Genomic DNA, 15,019 nt, shown 5'->3' on the forward strand with positions numbered 1-15,019 from the left:
GCAGAGATCTCCCTTACACAACACAACGGCCGATCAACCGCCAGCCCCCCAGCACTTGCAGTTGTACAAACAGGAGGGCGTTCAGGTGCACCTTGCGGGCAGTAGTCAGGCACCAACAGAGAGGTAAACCAAACAATCCTCCTGTAAAAAGGTTTTATTTTTGTGAACCTGGAGAGATGGACAGTTAAATGAGCAACAGAACAGACTGTGTCAGCACTGTGTGCAGGCAGCCGCCCTCTCACAGCACAGAAAGTATTAAATAAAAGACCCAAGAGATATTCCCCAAGAAATCTTGGAAAATAACTGAGAACCAAGCATACAGATCAGGCAAGTTCATGTGCTCTCACAGCTCTGTGCTTGGAGTTACCAGGGACCGCCCATTTGCAATGAATTTACTAATTGTGCAAATCTTGTGTGTCATTATGACTCCTCTTGTGCTCTCCCTGTCAGGGGAGCATGACAACACCAAGTTTCAAAACGCTACAGCGGAACAAAATCTTTGCGCTGAACAACATTATTCCACATGATGCAAAACTCTCTGTACGCCCCTACTGAGGCGCGATTCAGATGGAAGGGTGGCTGCTAATGTCGGAACAGCATTTTGCACCAAACATAGTGGGTCAAATGGAGAAAACCACCAAAGCATTTGCTGCTTAGAGCGACACAGAGAGCTCCAGCTAGAAGAAACTTTGAGGAGAATTAGAGTTTCCATAGAATTTCTGCACAGAAATCAAACTTTTCACGATGAGGAGTCCCTCCTTTGACAGACTACTGTAAAGAAAGATCAGGCGATTAGCAGCATCGCACACTTCTATTGCCATGTACTAACCGCATTACATTACATTATATATGTTTAAAACATCTTTCTCTTCGACATCTCTCGAGCCTCTATGCCAGCCAAGAAAAAAACCACACCTCTTCCATCAGCAATTGCCAATAATAATCACATTACTGCACCAAAAAGCCACTAGGAGATATAGGACTCCCAACCAGTTTAACTCCTCCGATAGTTTTCTTCAGTCAGGAGTTGCAGCAGATGCAATTTGTTCAAAACCAAATAAAAGACGTTCCTCAGCACCAGCCTATGAAGACGTTTGAGAACTCTTCTCCCTTTTAATACCATAAGCTAAGCAGAGCCCTCAGGTGCCTAGAAGCAGCACTGAGCAGGATTAGGGACTGCCACTGCTCACAGGGATCATCCCTGTCCCCTCCGTGGGCCAGGCTGTCTTCACAAGGAACGTGCCAGGATGCACGATGGAGCCCTGGGACGTACCACCACCGCTTTGCATTCCGCTTGCCAGAAGCGCCAGCTTCCCGAATCAAAGCTAAAATCACCAGGCGGCTGCTCTGGGCACACAGCTTCACCCAGGACTCAGTAAAGCAAGATATTCCAGTTGACTGAAGCACTCTCAGATGACTACAAAGAGCAGCATTCCCCATCGAGCAGCACATCACAACGGACAACCCTGGTCATCTCAGGAGCTGCCCTATCTTGTCACTATCCTCACGTGGGTGTAAAGCTTTGTGCCACCTCACCACAAACGCGGACCCGGGAGTGTTCTCCAACTGCTCCGCACCATTAACAACGGTGAATATGAATGTGCAGAACTTTCTCCAAAGCCAAGCCTCACCTCCAGGAGAGGAGAGAGGTCAGTAAGCAGCTCGTTCCCACGCCACCACTGCCGGGCAACCCGAGACAAAGGCTACACAACTCGTTTCACCTTCTCGTTCCACCTGCTCGGTGTCTGTTAGGGGTAACGCACTCCCTCGCCCATCAGGCTCTCACAACTTTGGGGAAGAAAGAAAAAAAACAAACAGTAACATGATATATTTAGTTCGGGCAGGGATTTGAAGCTGGGGGCCGGGGGGGCGGAAAGACGCTAAGAGAGCGCCCGGAGACGAGGCTGCGATGGTCGCCAACCGCGCCTCCCGGAGCCCGCCGGCGCAGCTGGGGACGCCGGGCCCGGCTCCCGCGGCGGGAGGAGGCGGGAGCGGGGCGAGTGGCCCCCCGGGACGGACCGGGGCGGCGGCGGCCCCGCTCCCAGCGGCGCCCCCCCGCCCGGCCCCGCCGGCGGCCAGGGTTAAACCAGGAAGTTATGGAGCGACCGGCCACCGCCGCGACCTCCGGGAGAAAATCCCAGGATGCACGGCTCCCGGGGGAGCCGCTCCGGCCGCCGCCCGCGCAGCGCCTCGGCTCGGGCAGCAAAACAAACCGCAGAAAAGCGAACAACCCCCCCCAACCCCAACCCCGCAACGGCAGCACTTGAAGTTTCACGGGCGAGCCGAGACCGGTGACCCGGGGGGGGGGGGGGGCCCGGTGTGGGCAGCCCCAACGCCTCCGGAGCGGGGCAGCGCGAAATCCCGGGCACCCGGCGAAGGGGACCCCACCAGGCCCCGGGGGCGTGGGGGGTCACGGGTGAGCACCTGCCGGCCCCGCCGGAGGGGTCCCGGGGAGGGCGGGCAGGGCTGACCCCCCCCCTCCCCGGGACCCCGCAGCCTGTGCTGCCAAGGCCGCCCCCCCCCCCCCCCCGCCGCGGAACCCCAGCGAGCCGCGCTCACCTGCGGGGCCTGGAGCCGGGCCGCCCCGGCCTCGCTCCACGCCGCTCCCCGCCCGCTGCCCCTTCGCCTGCGCGGCGGCGGCCTCACTCCCTCCCCGGGCACCTCCGGGAGGGGTGCGGCGGGGCGGGGCCTCGCCTGCAAACCGCACCCATGAGGCGGGGCCTAGAGCGCGAACCGCCCCGCGGGGGCGTGGCACCACATCTATAAATCCCCTGGGGCGGGGCCTCGCATGCAAATTAAACCGAGCCGCCCTCTCTCCCCCCTTTCCTCCGGCTGGGTCATGAATAATTTAGCACCCCGCTCGCTCGCAGCCAATCAGAAAGCTGAGACTGGCCTACGGGCGGCCGCGCTGCCTGGCGCGGGCAGAGCGCGCCGCGGCCCCGGGGAACCGGGCACCGAGCACCGGCCATCGAGCACCGGGCCCGGGCCCCGCCAGGACCCCTCCTCCCGGCTCTGCTCGTCTGCTGGACCTGCGAGGCACTGGGACTGAGCGCGGAGCCGAGGGAAGGCACCAACCTGCCCTCGGTTGCCAAAAAGGAGAGACGGAAAGGGCTAACAGTGAAGCTTCAGTCAGAAAAAGCCACGCAACTGCTGCTGTCTCGCCCCACAGCTCGGCCACAGGCAGCCACGGTCCTGCTGCAGGGAACAACGGCTGGGCAAGGAATCAGCAGTTTCGGGGAGCGCAACGGCAGTCCAAAGTCCGCCAACCTCTCTGCATCCATGCAAAAGCCTGAAATTACCTCTGACGAGGGGCCAGTAACAGTCAACCTCTCAGCCAAGCTTCCAAACATCACATTTTTTAAATAAAATACTTGTTTGTCATCTTCTTGCAACATCCAGCCAATCCAAAACGAAGCAGTGGTATCAGTCTGCATCACAACCCCATCCTGGTGAAGGCACCGCCAGACATTGTGGTGCTGAGCAAGGCAGCCACAGTTTCTCAATCCTCCCTGCAGTGGTTATTAAATTGTAATTATTTTGTGCTGAATCAGGGAGTCTCTGCCCCAGCGAAACTCACTGGGTGGCTTTTGTAGAGTTCATCGATACAATTCCACCTTGGCATAAGCAGATGAGACTGATTGAAATCAAGACCAGTGAGTCTGACCTAATTCCAGGACAAACATGAGCCCTGTGGGTCAGACGGGAGCTCTTCTGGCTGCGCCTGTTCTTAGAAACCCTCTTCCCACTGCCTTTAATCTACAAAACAGTCTGGGAGAATGCTGAGGGCACAGACCGGAGCTGCCAACAACCCCAGCGTTTGAAGAGGACTATTAGAGCAAAAGCACTGCTTGAAGGAGGAAGAGGAAGGGGAGGAGCTGCAAGACCCTCACCGCAGCAGAGCCCTCCTGACTTCCAGCATCTGATAACAGGAGTGTGTGCATGGAAGAGGGCCAGGCACAGTGCTCGCAGCAGACCCCCACCTGGGCGGCGATAGCTCTGACCAGGCGAGAGGAAGGCGGCAAGGCCACCTGTTGTGCGGCAACAGAAACAGCACGCGGAGGCAGGGCTCTGAGTTGTGCTGCCCTCCCAGGAAGCCGGTGTAGGAGCGGGGTGGCACTCACCAGCGGGGGCTCCCAGGGTCCCAGAACACCTCCCTCAGCATAACTTACGAGCATTTTCTGTAGGAATTAAAGAACCACGCTGAGGAGCTCGCACTGTTGGAAAAGGCTTTATTGCTTAGCCTCCCCATCTCCAAAAGGAACTCAAAGAATTATCAAATAAAATGCATCTAAACCAGCTGATATTACAGTTCTGAAGAACCTCAGTACCGAACGCAGCCGCACTCAGCACGCTTCAATCCACTGAGCAGACTTTCTGGCCCCTGGCACTGTTGCATAGAAGCTAAAGCAAACCTGGTACCTGGATATCCTGGTGAAAGCTCCCACAGCAAGGGCCTGGAAAGCAACAATGTCCTCAGTTTGGAGCGCAACAGCCACAGGACTGGAAGGCTGAGGAATTTGTAGCTTCTTTTTTTACTCAGGGATCTCTCACTTGCGAAAGAAAAGACAAGGATCCACAGCCAAGAAAAATGATCCCAGGCTGAAACAGAGGGGGCTGCAGTACAGCCCCGGTGAGACCATCGGGTGCAGCGTGCTGATATCTGTGGCCAAACTTTCATGGGCCATAATGCTGCGTGGCCAAAACACACCTCAGCGCAGCCGCTACGGCGTGAGGCTGGGGCGCCACCTGCAACGCACGGCGGCTTTCCGTGACCACCTGCTGATGAAATAGCGTTCAAGGCACAGTTTCCTGCTCTCAAGTGCCTGGAAACTTTACCCTGGGTGGGCGAGTTTTATGACCGTGCCTTTTTATGGCTGCGCCTTTTTGAGATCAGAATCTGACCTGACGGTTGTTGCCGTGGCTGGAGGACAGAGGGGAGGACAGAGGATCAGGACACCACCACTGATCTGATCAGCTTATTCCATCCCAGACGACCTCAAGGACTCTCCAACCATTTGCGTGGTACAGTACACTGCTTCTTAATGTGTGACAAAAGAATCACCAAAGTGTTTTCTAATGGTCCATGGGTCAGCCAAAGATGGCACGGAAAAGGCAGACTAGTGGTCCACGAGATGAGAAAGCTGGAGAACCAGCGGCTTCAAGGGCAAAGCAGTGCGTGTTCCGGTCCGGAGTCACCTGGCTAAGCCATACACATTTGTTTGCTGTAAATTTTGCTATTAGACCTGAGCCATCTGGTTGGGTGAAGTCTGTAACAGCAAATAAAGCGGTCAACTACCCAAGGTTCCAGTTATCACAGGCTCTATTTTCTGTAATATTTCATTAGTCAAGAGAACAAAGCCAGAGTAAAGCTCTTCCCTTCATCCCACACCATTTCCACAAGTGACAGCAACCTCAGTGATCAACATCAACCGGCAGCTTGAATTCCTTTAGCGAATAAAAAGCAATTTCTCCGTGATCCACCAGCGCAAAGACCACTGGGACATCCCCACTCTGATACGTAACCTGCTTCAGAGCCCGAAGGGACGGAATGTGCTCATCAAAGCTGCAGAGAGAAAAATATCCCGTTGTTCCCAAAGCAAGAAGAACAGAGACAAAGCTGTCCTGGCCAACAGTCGCAACAGCTCGCTTTGGTCTCAGGACCCTACCCTCCCCTTTCAGTCAAAGCAGGAGGCTGAGGGAGTACCCTGCATGCCGTGAGCTGGGAGCTGTCACATCCTCTGCCAAAAGCAAGGGAAACTGCACTCTGCTCCGCGCTGTGCCTGTTAGATGCGCCTCACAGGGCTAGTGGCAAATTGCCAATCCAGTGCAATCTTAATACCTTTGTGCTAGGAAGATCTCTAGGTTGCTGGGATCAACACCTGACCTGCTTTTCCCTCCTTTTAATTCTGCAGAGTCTCTTTGCTCATAAATGAAAATAGTTATAAAGCAAGGATCGTCCTAATTGCTCACAACAGACCTTTGTAAAACTGCATTACCTCCTTCCTTGCTCTGGCTACTACAGCTGCAGAGTGGAGGAGGGACAGTTTTAGCATATATCAACATTAGAAAAGGCAGAGACTGAACTTTGCACCTGCCTAAGTACCAGCTTAAGTATCAGATTCAGGATCCAGCAAGAAAGGAGACACCTATCCTCTGTTTGTATTGATCTTAGAGTCGCATTTGACAAAGACCGAAACACTAAACCCACGGCCCTGGGCCTGCAGCAAGCTCTGGGACATACACCTCTGCTGAAATCCATAGGGGTCTGCACTGGCTGAGGATTCAGGTACCATATGGCTCCCTGCAAAACTGAGCTCTACATGAGCTTCACAAGCATTGCATAAATACAGCCACGGCTTCTTACTCCTGACTCCAGTAACACTCAGACATGAGCAGCAAGCAGATGACCAAATAGTGTGGGCTGCATGCATGGGCTGGGGTAATTGTCAGCCACAGCCTCCAAAGGAGGAACTGAAAGAAATTTTAAAAAAAAGTATCTGGGCAGGACCACCCTCGAGGGAGGCACTCTGATGATCTGTAAAGCTCACAAGACCCTGGGTCATTTACAGATCATTAGGACTTCATTTCTGCAACAGCAACTGCTGTGTTCCAGAAAACAGCATAAAACCCTTGGATACCTCCGAACACACATCCTGACAAACGGCTTCCCAGGGTTTGTCTTCTTGAACTTGGCCACAGCATCTGCTTGATACACATCGAAGTCTATCTTCATGCCCTCTGGGTCCTCCTGCAGCCTACAGAAGGGAGAACACATCCACATTGGTACGGGAATGAAACTTTGTAGGGTGTAGATAGGAAAGAGGAAAGAGGGCGCAAAGCTCTCGAAGCCTGGCTAGTCTGAGCCATTTGTAAGGCTTCACACTCCTCAAACGACTGACCCTGCAACAGTTCTGATTACTTTCCAGATCTTTCCTGCTGTCAGACCAGAGCAAGCTCCTGCCACACTCCCTTCTCCGCAGGCCCCTTTGCAAGGAGCACCACGAACAGGTACAAAAGCAAAGCCCTGCTCTGCCCCACAGGGACTGCACACAACTACCACACAGACTCTTTGAGGCAGGAGCAGAACCAAAAGTCCCAAAGCCAAGGTTTTACAGTCACTGCAGCAGGGATGGCAGCATGTTCCAGGGACAAGGCACAGGTGAAACCCAACCAAACCTCTGGGGGAAATTACATGGCTGGGTGCAGAGAGAGAACGGCAGGAAAAGAGAGAAACGCCTATGTTTCAACTGGCCTGGAATGCCCTAGCTCTGTTGCTGCCGGACCTGGTACTTCACAGAAATGTCAGCCCCTCGCTACAAATGCAACAGGTCATGGAACAGAGTGCTGGATTCTCTAGGCGTCCTGGATGCCAGGCAGCTCCCAGGCTGCTGCTGTGAGCATCTCTCAGACCTCACAAGCAGGGACAGTCACAAGACACCCCCATGCCCTAACAGCTACGAGCTGGCTGGCTGGATACTCACCGGGCAGCTCCATCCAGGATGTGGGAGGGCTGCAGCACGCTGATCTGCTGGAGGAGCACAGCTGGAGGGAGAAGGAATAGGAAAGGATCAGACCAGCTATTTCCCTCCCAAGGCACTCCAAGCACTCCACCGCCACCCACAAGCCTTCCTCCTCCGACAATGGCTGGCAGCACCACAGTCACCACTGGCTACTTCAAAGACCTCAACTTCCTCATCTCCTCCCAGCGCACAGCCCAGAACACCCGGCAACTGCTTCGCATCTTGCTGGCCCTGATTTCACATGCCTGAAGCCTAGCAGGAAGGACTGCAATACAGCAGGACATGGGGAACGGATTAGAAGACCTCCCAAGGCCCTGTTTATCCTGGCACTTGAGTGGGCTATAGAAAGAGATGGAAAGGCAAAGGACAAGCTTTCTTCTCTCTCCCCCCATGTCCACGGCTGGGCTCCTCTGTGCCTGCTTTGCCCAGGCCTTCTAACAAGACTCCCCCTCTCAAGGCGCTGTCCCCTAAACTGATGTTCAGCTTCTCCATGTCACCCCTTTTGCTGTCGCGTCCCAGGCAACGCTTCAGAGCTGAAGGGGAGAAGCGGGTCCTTGTCAAGTTCCCAGAGGTACCTGACGAGGTAGCTTCCTCTGGCCGCAAAAGCGGTGTGACAGCTTGGTCCCAGAGATGCGGCGGTCGTCTCCAAACCCTCTGCCGGCTCCTCTGCTCCAAAAGGGCTTTGTACTCCTGCCAGTTGGAGCAGCGCCTCACCTCCCGGTCAGCATTGACACTGCTCTTGTACCTGCTCTCCCTCTCTCGCTGCTCCCTTTCCTTCCGTGACAGCTTCTCCTGTTTCTGATTGATGCGTGCGCACCAGCAGGCTGCATCAACCTCCCTCCCCGGCACGTTCTCCGGCAGGAGCCTGTTGTCAGGTGAGGGCAGATGTGTGCATGGCTGGTCTGGGGCCATGTTTGGCAAGACAATGGTGGTAAAATCCCAGCGGGGTGCATGGGTGCCAGTGCTGCTCTCCTTGTGGTCTCCAGCCCGGCTCCTGGACGGGCTCAGGGAGTCCTTTTGTCCTGTATCAAGAGGAACTGGGTTTGACTCCCCCTCTCCACTGCCAGCATCCAATTCCTTTGGCTGCTCTGACAAGGGCTTTTCATCCATGGGAAGGCAGCCGGAGTCTCCACGGTCATCTCCAGCTTTTTCAGAGGTCCCTTCAGCCTCTGGAAGGTCTTCGGATACCTTATGTTTCTTCTCATGTGACCTAAAGACACAAGCAGCAGCATAAAAGACAGGGAGAGTGTGTGGTGGAACCTTATTTCCTTTTGAATCCTCCCTCCACCCTGCTAACAGGAAGAACGCAGTCTGCCAAGCCTGAAGGAAGGACAGCAAAGGTGGCAGAAACCCCCAGACAGGTCTGCAAACCCTTGACAACAATCTCCTGCCTGGAAGGAGGGCATTTGCTTGCGTGACAAAATGAGAAGGGGAAAAAGCAGGCCAAAAATAAGCAGTGAATGCCAAGGGCAGAATAAACTTCTCAGCAGTCCTGCATGAGGTTTGAGTTCAACGCCCAGGAGAATCCCAGCCTTGATTTGTATAGACACGCGTTCCCAACCTGCCATGCAGCCTCCACACACCCCACACATATACCAACCCAAACACCTCCACACAAACACGATGGATTTCAGCCAAACCAGCACAGGCCAGGCAGAAATCTCCCCACCAGCACCGCCTACTGGTATGAGGTTCAGTCCCTGGCTCCCAGAGAGATGGGGCAGTTTTTAAACCAGCAGTCTTATCTCCCAATTCCTAAAATTTTGTAACTCCTCAGACACTGAATTACTTGTTAACAGGAGAGGACTTGCAGACCAGTCTTGTCCTCCTGTTTCTTAAAGGATGATGCCACCTGCTGGAAGCTGTCATAATTATTAGCAAAATTAGTAACTGTCAGCTTCTGTTTGCATTTTGGCGACTTCCAGAGGCCACATGCAAGGACCAGGACCCAATTATGCTCTCTGCCATACAGTCCTAGCATGTAAGCTGCATCGAGGGGGTGGACAAGTGCAAGGTGGGCAGGGTGGCGTCTGCAATCGCTCTAAGAAAGAGCAAGAGGAGACATCTGCCATGTGTTTCTGCTGCACTGACCTCTTTACCCTGTTTTGGCATCTCACCGCTGCAGTTGGGAAGCGGGCACTCTGCCCCTATTAGCCATGCATGAAGTACAGATGTGACAAAAGGGCAGCTGCAAAGAGTTCAGGAAAAACACCGCACTGCTTGGGGACAGCCAAGAGCAGCTTGGCTTTCCTCCCAGTCAGTCACCCACAGCACAAAGGGCTGAGGATGCTGTTCCCAAGCCGCAGAGCCTGGGAGGAGATGGAAGGTGGCTTTGGGCCACATCCTTACCGGGGGCTGGAACTCCTCCTCCTTTTGCGATGCTGTTTCCCAGAGCTCTTGCAGTGACTTTGCAGGTTCAGTTGCCTCTCGTAGGGAGACAGGACAGTGCTGCAAGGAGACACCAACACAGAGGCTGAGAGCAGAGTGGGGCAGGGAAACTGCTCAGCCCCCAGAATACAGCCACAAAAAACTTTTCTTCCAGGCACAGAAAATCCACCAGCAGGACCAGGATGGTCCTCAGTTCATGCCCCATTTCATGTTCCCAATCACCTCCTCAAGAGGGAGGAGCAAGGAAGGGTAGAGAGCCACTTTTAGCCTTTAATCCTCCCAAGAGATGGAACGCAGGGTCAAAGTCGTCTTCTCTGCTGTTCCACTGGGGCCAGACAGTGGGCACAGAGCTGTTCACGGTGTTCAGAAAGGAGAAAGCAGCGTGGAAAGGAAAGCTGGTTACCTGGGGTCGAATCTCAGTACAACATAACCCAGTTGCTTCAAGTGGCTGAACACCTTAGAGCAAAGGAAAGCAAGAGGGTTAAATGACTACGCTAAAACCAACCAATTCACTTCCCCTGTAACTGAGTGAACACAGCGTGGCACTGGGGGAGGAGAAAATGCCAGGGTTAGGACCCGAAGCAAAGGTGGGGAAACAGGAACTGATCATATGGAAGGAGGGGAATGGGAAAAACTGAGAATGACTCCCCTTCCCTCCCTAAGCATCCTAGTCTGCCCTCAGCCACTGGAAGAGGTCATGTGGCACAGGCTGGGCACTCTGCCTTCATCCTCCCTGCAATAGCTGGAGGTCCCAACACACCTGGTAATGTGGCAGGCTCATTGCCTCCTGGGACAGCAGGATCTCGTAGGCTTCCTGGATTGACAAGGGCAAATCCCTGTAAAAGAGCTGAACAGAGCCCTGCAGGGCAAAAGTTTGCTGTTGAGAGAATCACAGGGAACGAATCTACGCAAGCTCACACCAGTCTCTTCCCACTGGTCTCAGCACCCTTCTTCACATGATACCCACGTCTCCCATGTGCCACCTGGAGTGCTTACAGTCCCTCTCCCATGCCCAGTTGCCCCATGCCCTGCTTTTAGCAGCCAGGTGAGAAGGTCCCACCCACAGCTGACAGCTCCTGCTCCAGCGCCGCGTCTCTTTGGAAGATGCGGCTGGGAGCACAACGCTCAACTGTTACAATAATCATTGCTCTGGGAGATAATTTTCTTTTAACCTGGATGATCTCAGTGATTCAGGACACAGCACAACTACAAAAACATTTCGGAGCAGCACAGCTGAGAGAGCTGAGCAGAGGAATCAGTGGCATCCAAGGATGCCATCAGTCGGTGGCTCCTCAGAAGCATTTACTGCAGTCCCCACGCTCCCACAGGTAGACTCCCCAGTGACTAACATCCAGGAGACATCTTAGGCTACGCCTCTTTTTCCCTTTTTTTTTTTTTTTAAATGTGTTTACTCATAAACAAAGAAAACAAACCACTAGGAACCACACCTCTCCCATGGGATGGGCTGAAGGCATCTAACAGGTCTTTTCTGCTTCTGAGGAGAGATTCTGTACTCAGCAGCTGACTAAACGATGTTATTCTCATCAACTTCTTTACAAACTATTGTTTGTCAAATTGCCAGAGGTAAAAACGCCCTACCTTTGCAGTTAGGATTTAAAGGATGGCATCAGATGCCTACAATCTAAGATTTGCTAAGGGAGAAAAGCTCCCCTTCAGATCAGTGCGCCTAGTCTTCTGATAACAGGCTTCAGTGGAGAGACAAAAAAAACCCTCTCTACAGCAAAGAAATCCAGCTGAGCCCTAACCAGCACTTCTGCAAGCAGAGGAGCTCTGAAAGCAACCTGGTCTCACTCCCGTCTGCCACATTTGAATTCCTTTCTGCCATACGTACTGGGAAGAGATGCCAAGTAGCAACTCCAAAGATCTCTGCTTAAGTGTAAAGCATCTACAGCGCTGGCCCCTAACACGGCCCTACCAAGCCAGGCAGAGTTTCACTAATTCCCATCAGCTTCTTAGGGAAGCACAGAAAAACTGAGCTAATGACCGTGCGAACCCTGTCACTGCAAAATATGTAAGGTACGCTGGATAAAGGAGGATGTCAACTTATGACAGAAAAGGCACCGACCAGTCTCAGATATCATTAACTGCACAGCAATTCTGAGGAAAAGGACTTCTCAAACCTTTTACTCCAATTAACCACTGCAAAGAACAGAAAATAATGGTTTGATCTCATTTCCAGAAATTCCTAGAACTGAGAGTTTTCCTGGCCTGTGGAAGCACAAGGCCCCACACACAGATTTCAGTAAAGTATTAACTGATATATAAATGTGTGCTTCATTGCCCTCAGAGCACAGAAACAGAGATCTCAGTAGAAAACTTCGTAACATGCTCCTCTCACGCTTCTCTCACTCTGGGAAGAGACCTGACTTATTACTGCTGTACTAACAGAAATTCAATCAGCTAAAACTCTCCTAGTCTCTATTGTCATATTTGACGTAGGAGTGGGTTAAACACGATACCAGCTGAATAAACTGGCCACCAATCCAACTAACACGCGCTGCCAGTGACACAGAGGCTGCTTTAGAGTAAAACATATGAACCCACAGCCTGAAGACAAACGGCTCCGTCAGCAACGGGCTAAAAGAAACACTTCCTCAAGAACCAGGCATTTGTGAGCTGCGAAAACTGCAGCAGTGACCAACACAAGTCAAAAGAAGCTGCTACGGCTCTTCCAATCATTCGGGAAGGCCCCAAGGCCCCCATCCACGCGCAGGTACCCTACTTACACACTCCAGCAGGTACAGAGCTTCCTCAGGCAGCAGGCACTGTTTGCCACGCTGTGTGAACCCCATGGTGTGCCAGAACTTCCCCTGGAACAGAAGCACAAATCCGCGATGGGCTCTGGCTGTCCCCTGCTGACAGCCAGGCTCTCTCCCATTTCAAGCAGCAAATCAGGGAATCTGCGATGGCAGCAGGAGATGATGGCACCGAGCGCGCTCTGCAGCAGACTCACCGCAGGGGACTGCAGCTCTACGATGCTCTGTCCTGGCTTCCACTCAGCTTTCACCAGATTCCCCCTGAGAAGGTTAAAGATTAGTTTGTTATTACTAGCATGTCCAACAATTAACTCCTACTGTAGCAACACAACAAGCTCAGGAAGCAAACTTCCAGGTGGCATTTTTGCAGGGGAAGGCCTTAGAAAGACCTCGTCCTCTGGATCTAGCAGTACCAGCTGGAGACTTTATCACCACCAACTAGTTAAGAGCGTCTTCAGCCAGCACCGCAAACATCTGTCCATGGGCTGCGTCACCTGCTAGAGATGCACGGCCATGGTATATCACACGATTGTTTGGGTGCTGCCAAGACTCTCAAATCGCTGTCTCACAGGAAAAAAAGAATAGCTGAGAAAAAGCGGAGGGTGACTCTGTGAGAATGCATGCATGCATTTTTAGCAGCTGGCTCAAAGAAATGAAAGGTAACACCTGTAGTGTCCCCCATGGCCATGGCCTTCCTCTGCACCTTTCATCAGTATGGCAATTTCCCCATCTGAAAGGAAACCTAAACCTACCCCACCGCCCTCTCATACTGAGAGCCTCCACTGTTGCCCCAGACATGCATTTATGGATGTACTTGGACAAACCCAACTGTGACAAGAGCGGAAGACAAGGGTCCGCCCTGCCTGACCTGCCTCTCTGCTGGAGGTCACCACTCTCTGAAGTCCCCAGTGGTGTGATTTTATGTGAACAGTTTCTGCTGCTCCTGATCAGTGCAAAGAAGCTGTTACCAGCAAACAACAGGCCGAACAGGGGAAGTGTGCGCTGAGGCGTAGCGTGTGAACATCTCCCAAAGAAATTATAAGCCTCAGAGACCGGCAGTGCTGCTGAAACCACTAAAACTGATAAACCAGGGACGCCAAGAGTCGGCCGCATCCGCACAAGGCCACACGCGAGCGTCAGCGAGGGGCTGCGTAACTCAGACCATGCCCAGGAAGACAGCGGCTGCTCTTTGCAAAGGCTACAGGATAACGCACACACCTGAGAAAACTAAGGGCCCTTCGAGGGACTTTCTGAACGCCCCACCTTGTGCCCCCGAGGGAAGAGCCCTGCTGTGGCAGGGATGAGCTGCCCCGCTGTTGCTCCCGCCGGGAGCTGCGGGGGCGGGCAGGGGGACGTACTGCGCTAACATCTACCTGCTGGAACAGCTCGACTCCACTCGCGACGACCCCCGCGCGGGCAGCGGCTGTGCTGCGAGCCCTCCCAGGGGAGGTGGGAGCTTAGGACCCCGCGCTCGGTGGTTAGCGGCCCTGCGACCCCCGCCCGCTCCCGCCCCGCGGACTCACAGCCGCTCCACCCGCTCCTCGGAGAGCAGCTGCCACTGCTCCTCCCGGCACAGCCGCAGCTTCTCCGCCTGCTCGGCCGAGCCGTCGGGGATGAAGTCCTTCTGCCCGCGGGGACGCTGAGGGGCTTTGCGGCCGCGGGCCGCCAGCAGCTCCGCCGCGCTGCGGAGGGACAAGAGGGGAGGCGCGGTGAGGGAAGCGCGCCCGGGAGCGCACCCCGCCGCCCACCCCACCGCCGCCGCCGCCCGGCCCGAGGCCCCCGAAAGCCCCCCTGGGACCCCCCGGGGCCGAGGCCTCCCCGCCGGGCGAGCGCTACCTCAGGCGGCCCGAGCCGCCGGCCTCCATGGGCGTGTGGCGGAAAGCCCCTTCCTTCCGCCGCCGGGCCCTAGAGCGCCCCCTGGAGGCTCGGCGGGCTGCTGCGGGGCGGGCTGCTGCGGGGCGGGCGGGGGCAGCCCCGCGGGGGCGGCGGGCCGGGCACCGAGCTCGGCGCTGAACTGCGCGCCGGGGTGCTGCTGCACCGTGCGTGGAGCCATGCACCAGGGTCTTGCACCGCAGCCGTGCACCATCGCCGTGCACCATGGCCCTGCACCGCAGCCGTGCGCCATCGCCATGCACCAGGGCCTTGCACCACAGCCGTGCACCATCGCCGTGCACCAGGGTCTTGCACCGCAGCCGTGCACTGCAACCGTGTACCAGGGCTGTGCACTGGGGCTGTGCACTGGGGCCATGCACTGGAGTAAGTGCCAGGGCTGGGCACTGAGCTTTGCCCCAGGGCCCTCAGGGTGAGCTGACCTTGGCTACTGCCAGCAGCCCA

At 54.7% G+C, this 15,019-nt stretch overlaps 2 protein-coding genes across 6 annotated transcripts in view; both read right to left on the minus strand.

The window, feature by feature from the left end:
* Positions 1–2,674, minus strand: part of LLGL2 (LLGL scribble cell polarity complex component 2) — a 34,463-nt gene extending 31,789 nt beyond the window's left edge. For 2 of the 4 annotated variants that reach the window (XM_075111528.1, XM_075111526.1), the window contains exons 1-2: positions 2,560–2,647; positions 1,632–1,788 (exon numbers count right to left, since the gene is read on the minus strand). The gene's annotated coding sequence lies outside the window, so the exon portion shown is untranslated. Of the gene's footprint in view, positions 1–1,631; positions 1,789–2,559 lie in introns of all 4 variants that reach the window. The other 2 variants (XM_075111530.1, XM_075111529.1) reach the window with 2 other exon arrangements.
* Positions 2,675–4,212: 1,538 nt separating this feature from the next.
* Positions 4,213–14,614, minus strand: TSEN54 (tRNA splicing endonuclease subunit 54). Of its 2 annotated transcripts, XM_075111532.1 has the most exons (11): positions 14,522–14,614; positions 14,209–14,367; positions 12,883–12,946; positions 12,656–12,739; positions 10,669–10,767; positions 10,312–10,364; positions 9,870–9,968; positions 8,096–8,730; positions 7,482–7,542; positions 6,639–6,755; positions 4,213–5,563 (listed from the first exon to the last, which is right to left on the minus strand). In XM_075111532.1, exons 1-11 carry the CDS (start codon positions 14,548–14,550, stop codon positions 5,413–5,415), a joined length of 1,551 nt encoding a protein of 516 aa, XP_074967633.1. In that variant the 5' UTR covers positions 14,551–14,614; the 3' UTR covers positions 4,213–5,412. The 2 variants fall into 2 exon arrangements, with proteins under 2 accessions (XP_074967633.1, XP_074967635.1); XM_075111534.1 differs by lacking the exon at positions 12,656–12,739.
* Positions 14,615–15,019: the final 405 nt, after the last annotated feature.

This window comes from Phalacrocorax aristotelis, chromosome 16, assembly GCF_949628215.1.
Source record: "Phalacrocorax aristotelis chromosome 16, bGulAri2.1, whole genome shotgun sequence".
NCBI classification, from domain to species: domain Eukaryota; kingdom Metazoa; phylum Chordata; class Aves; order Suliformes; family Phalacrocoracidae; genus Phalacrocorax; species Phalacrocorax aristotelis.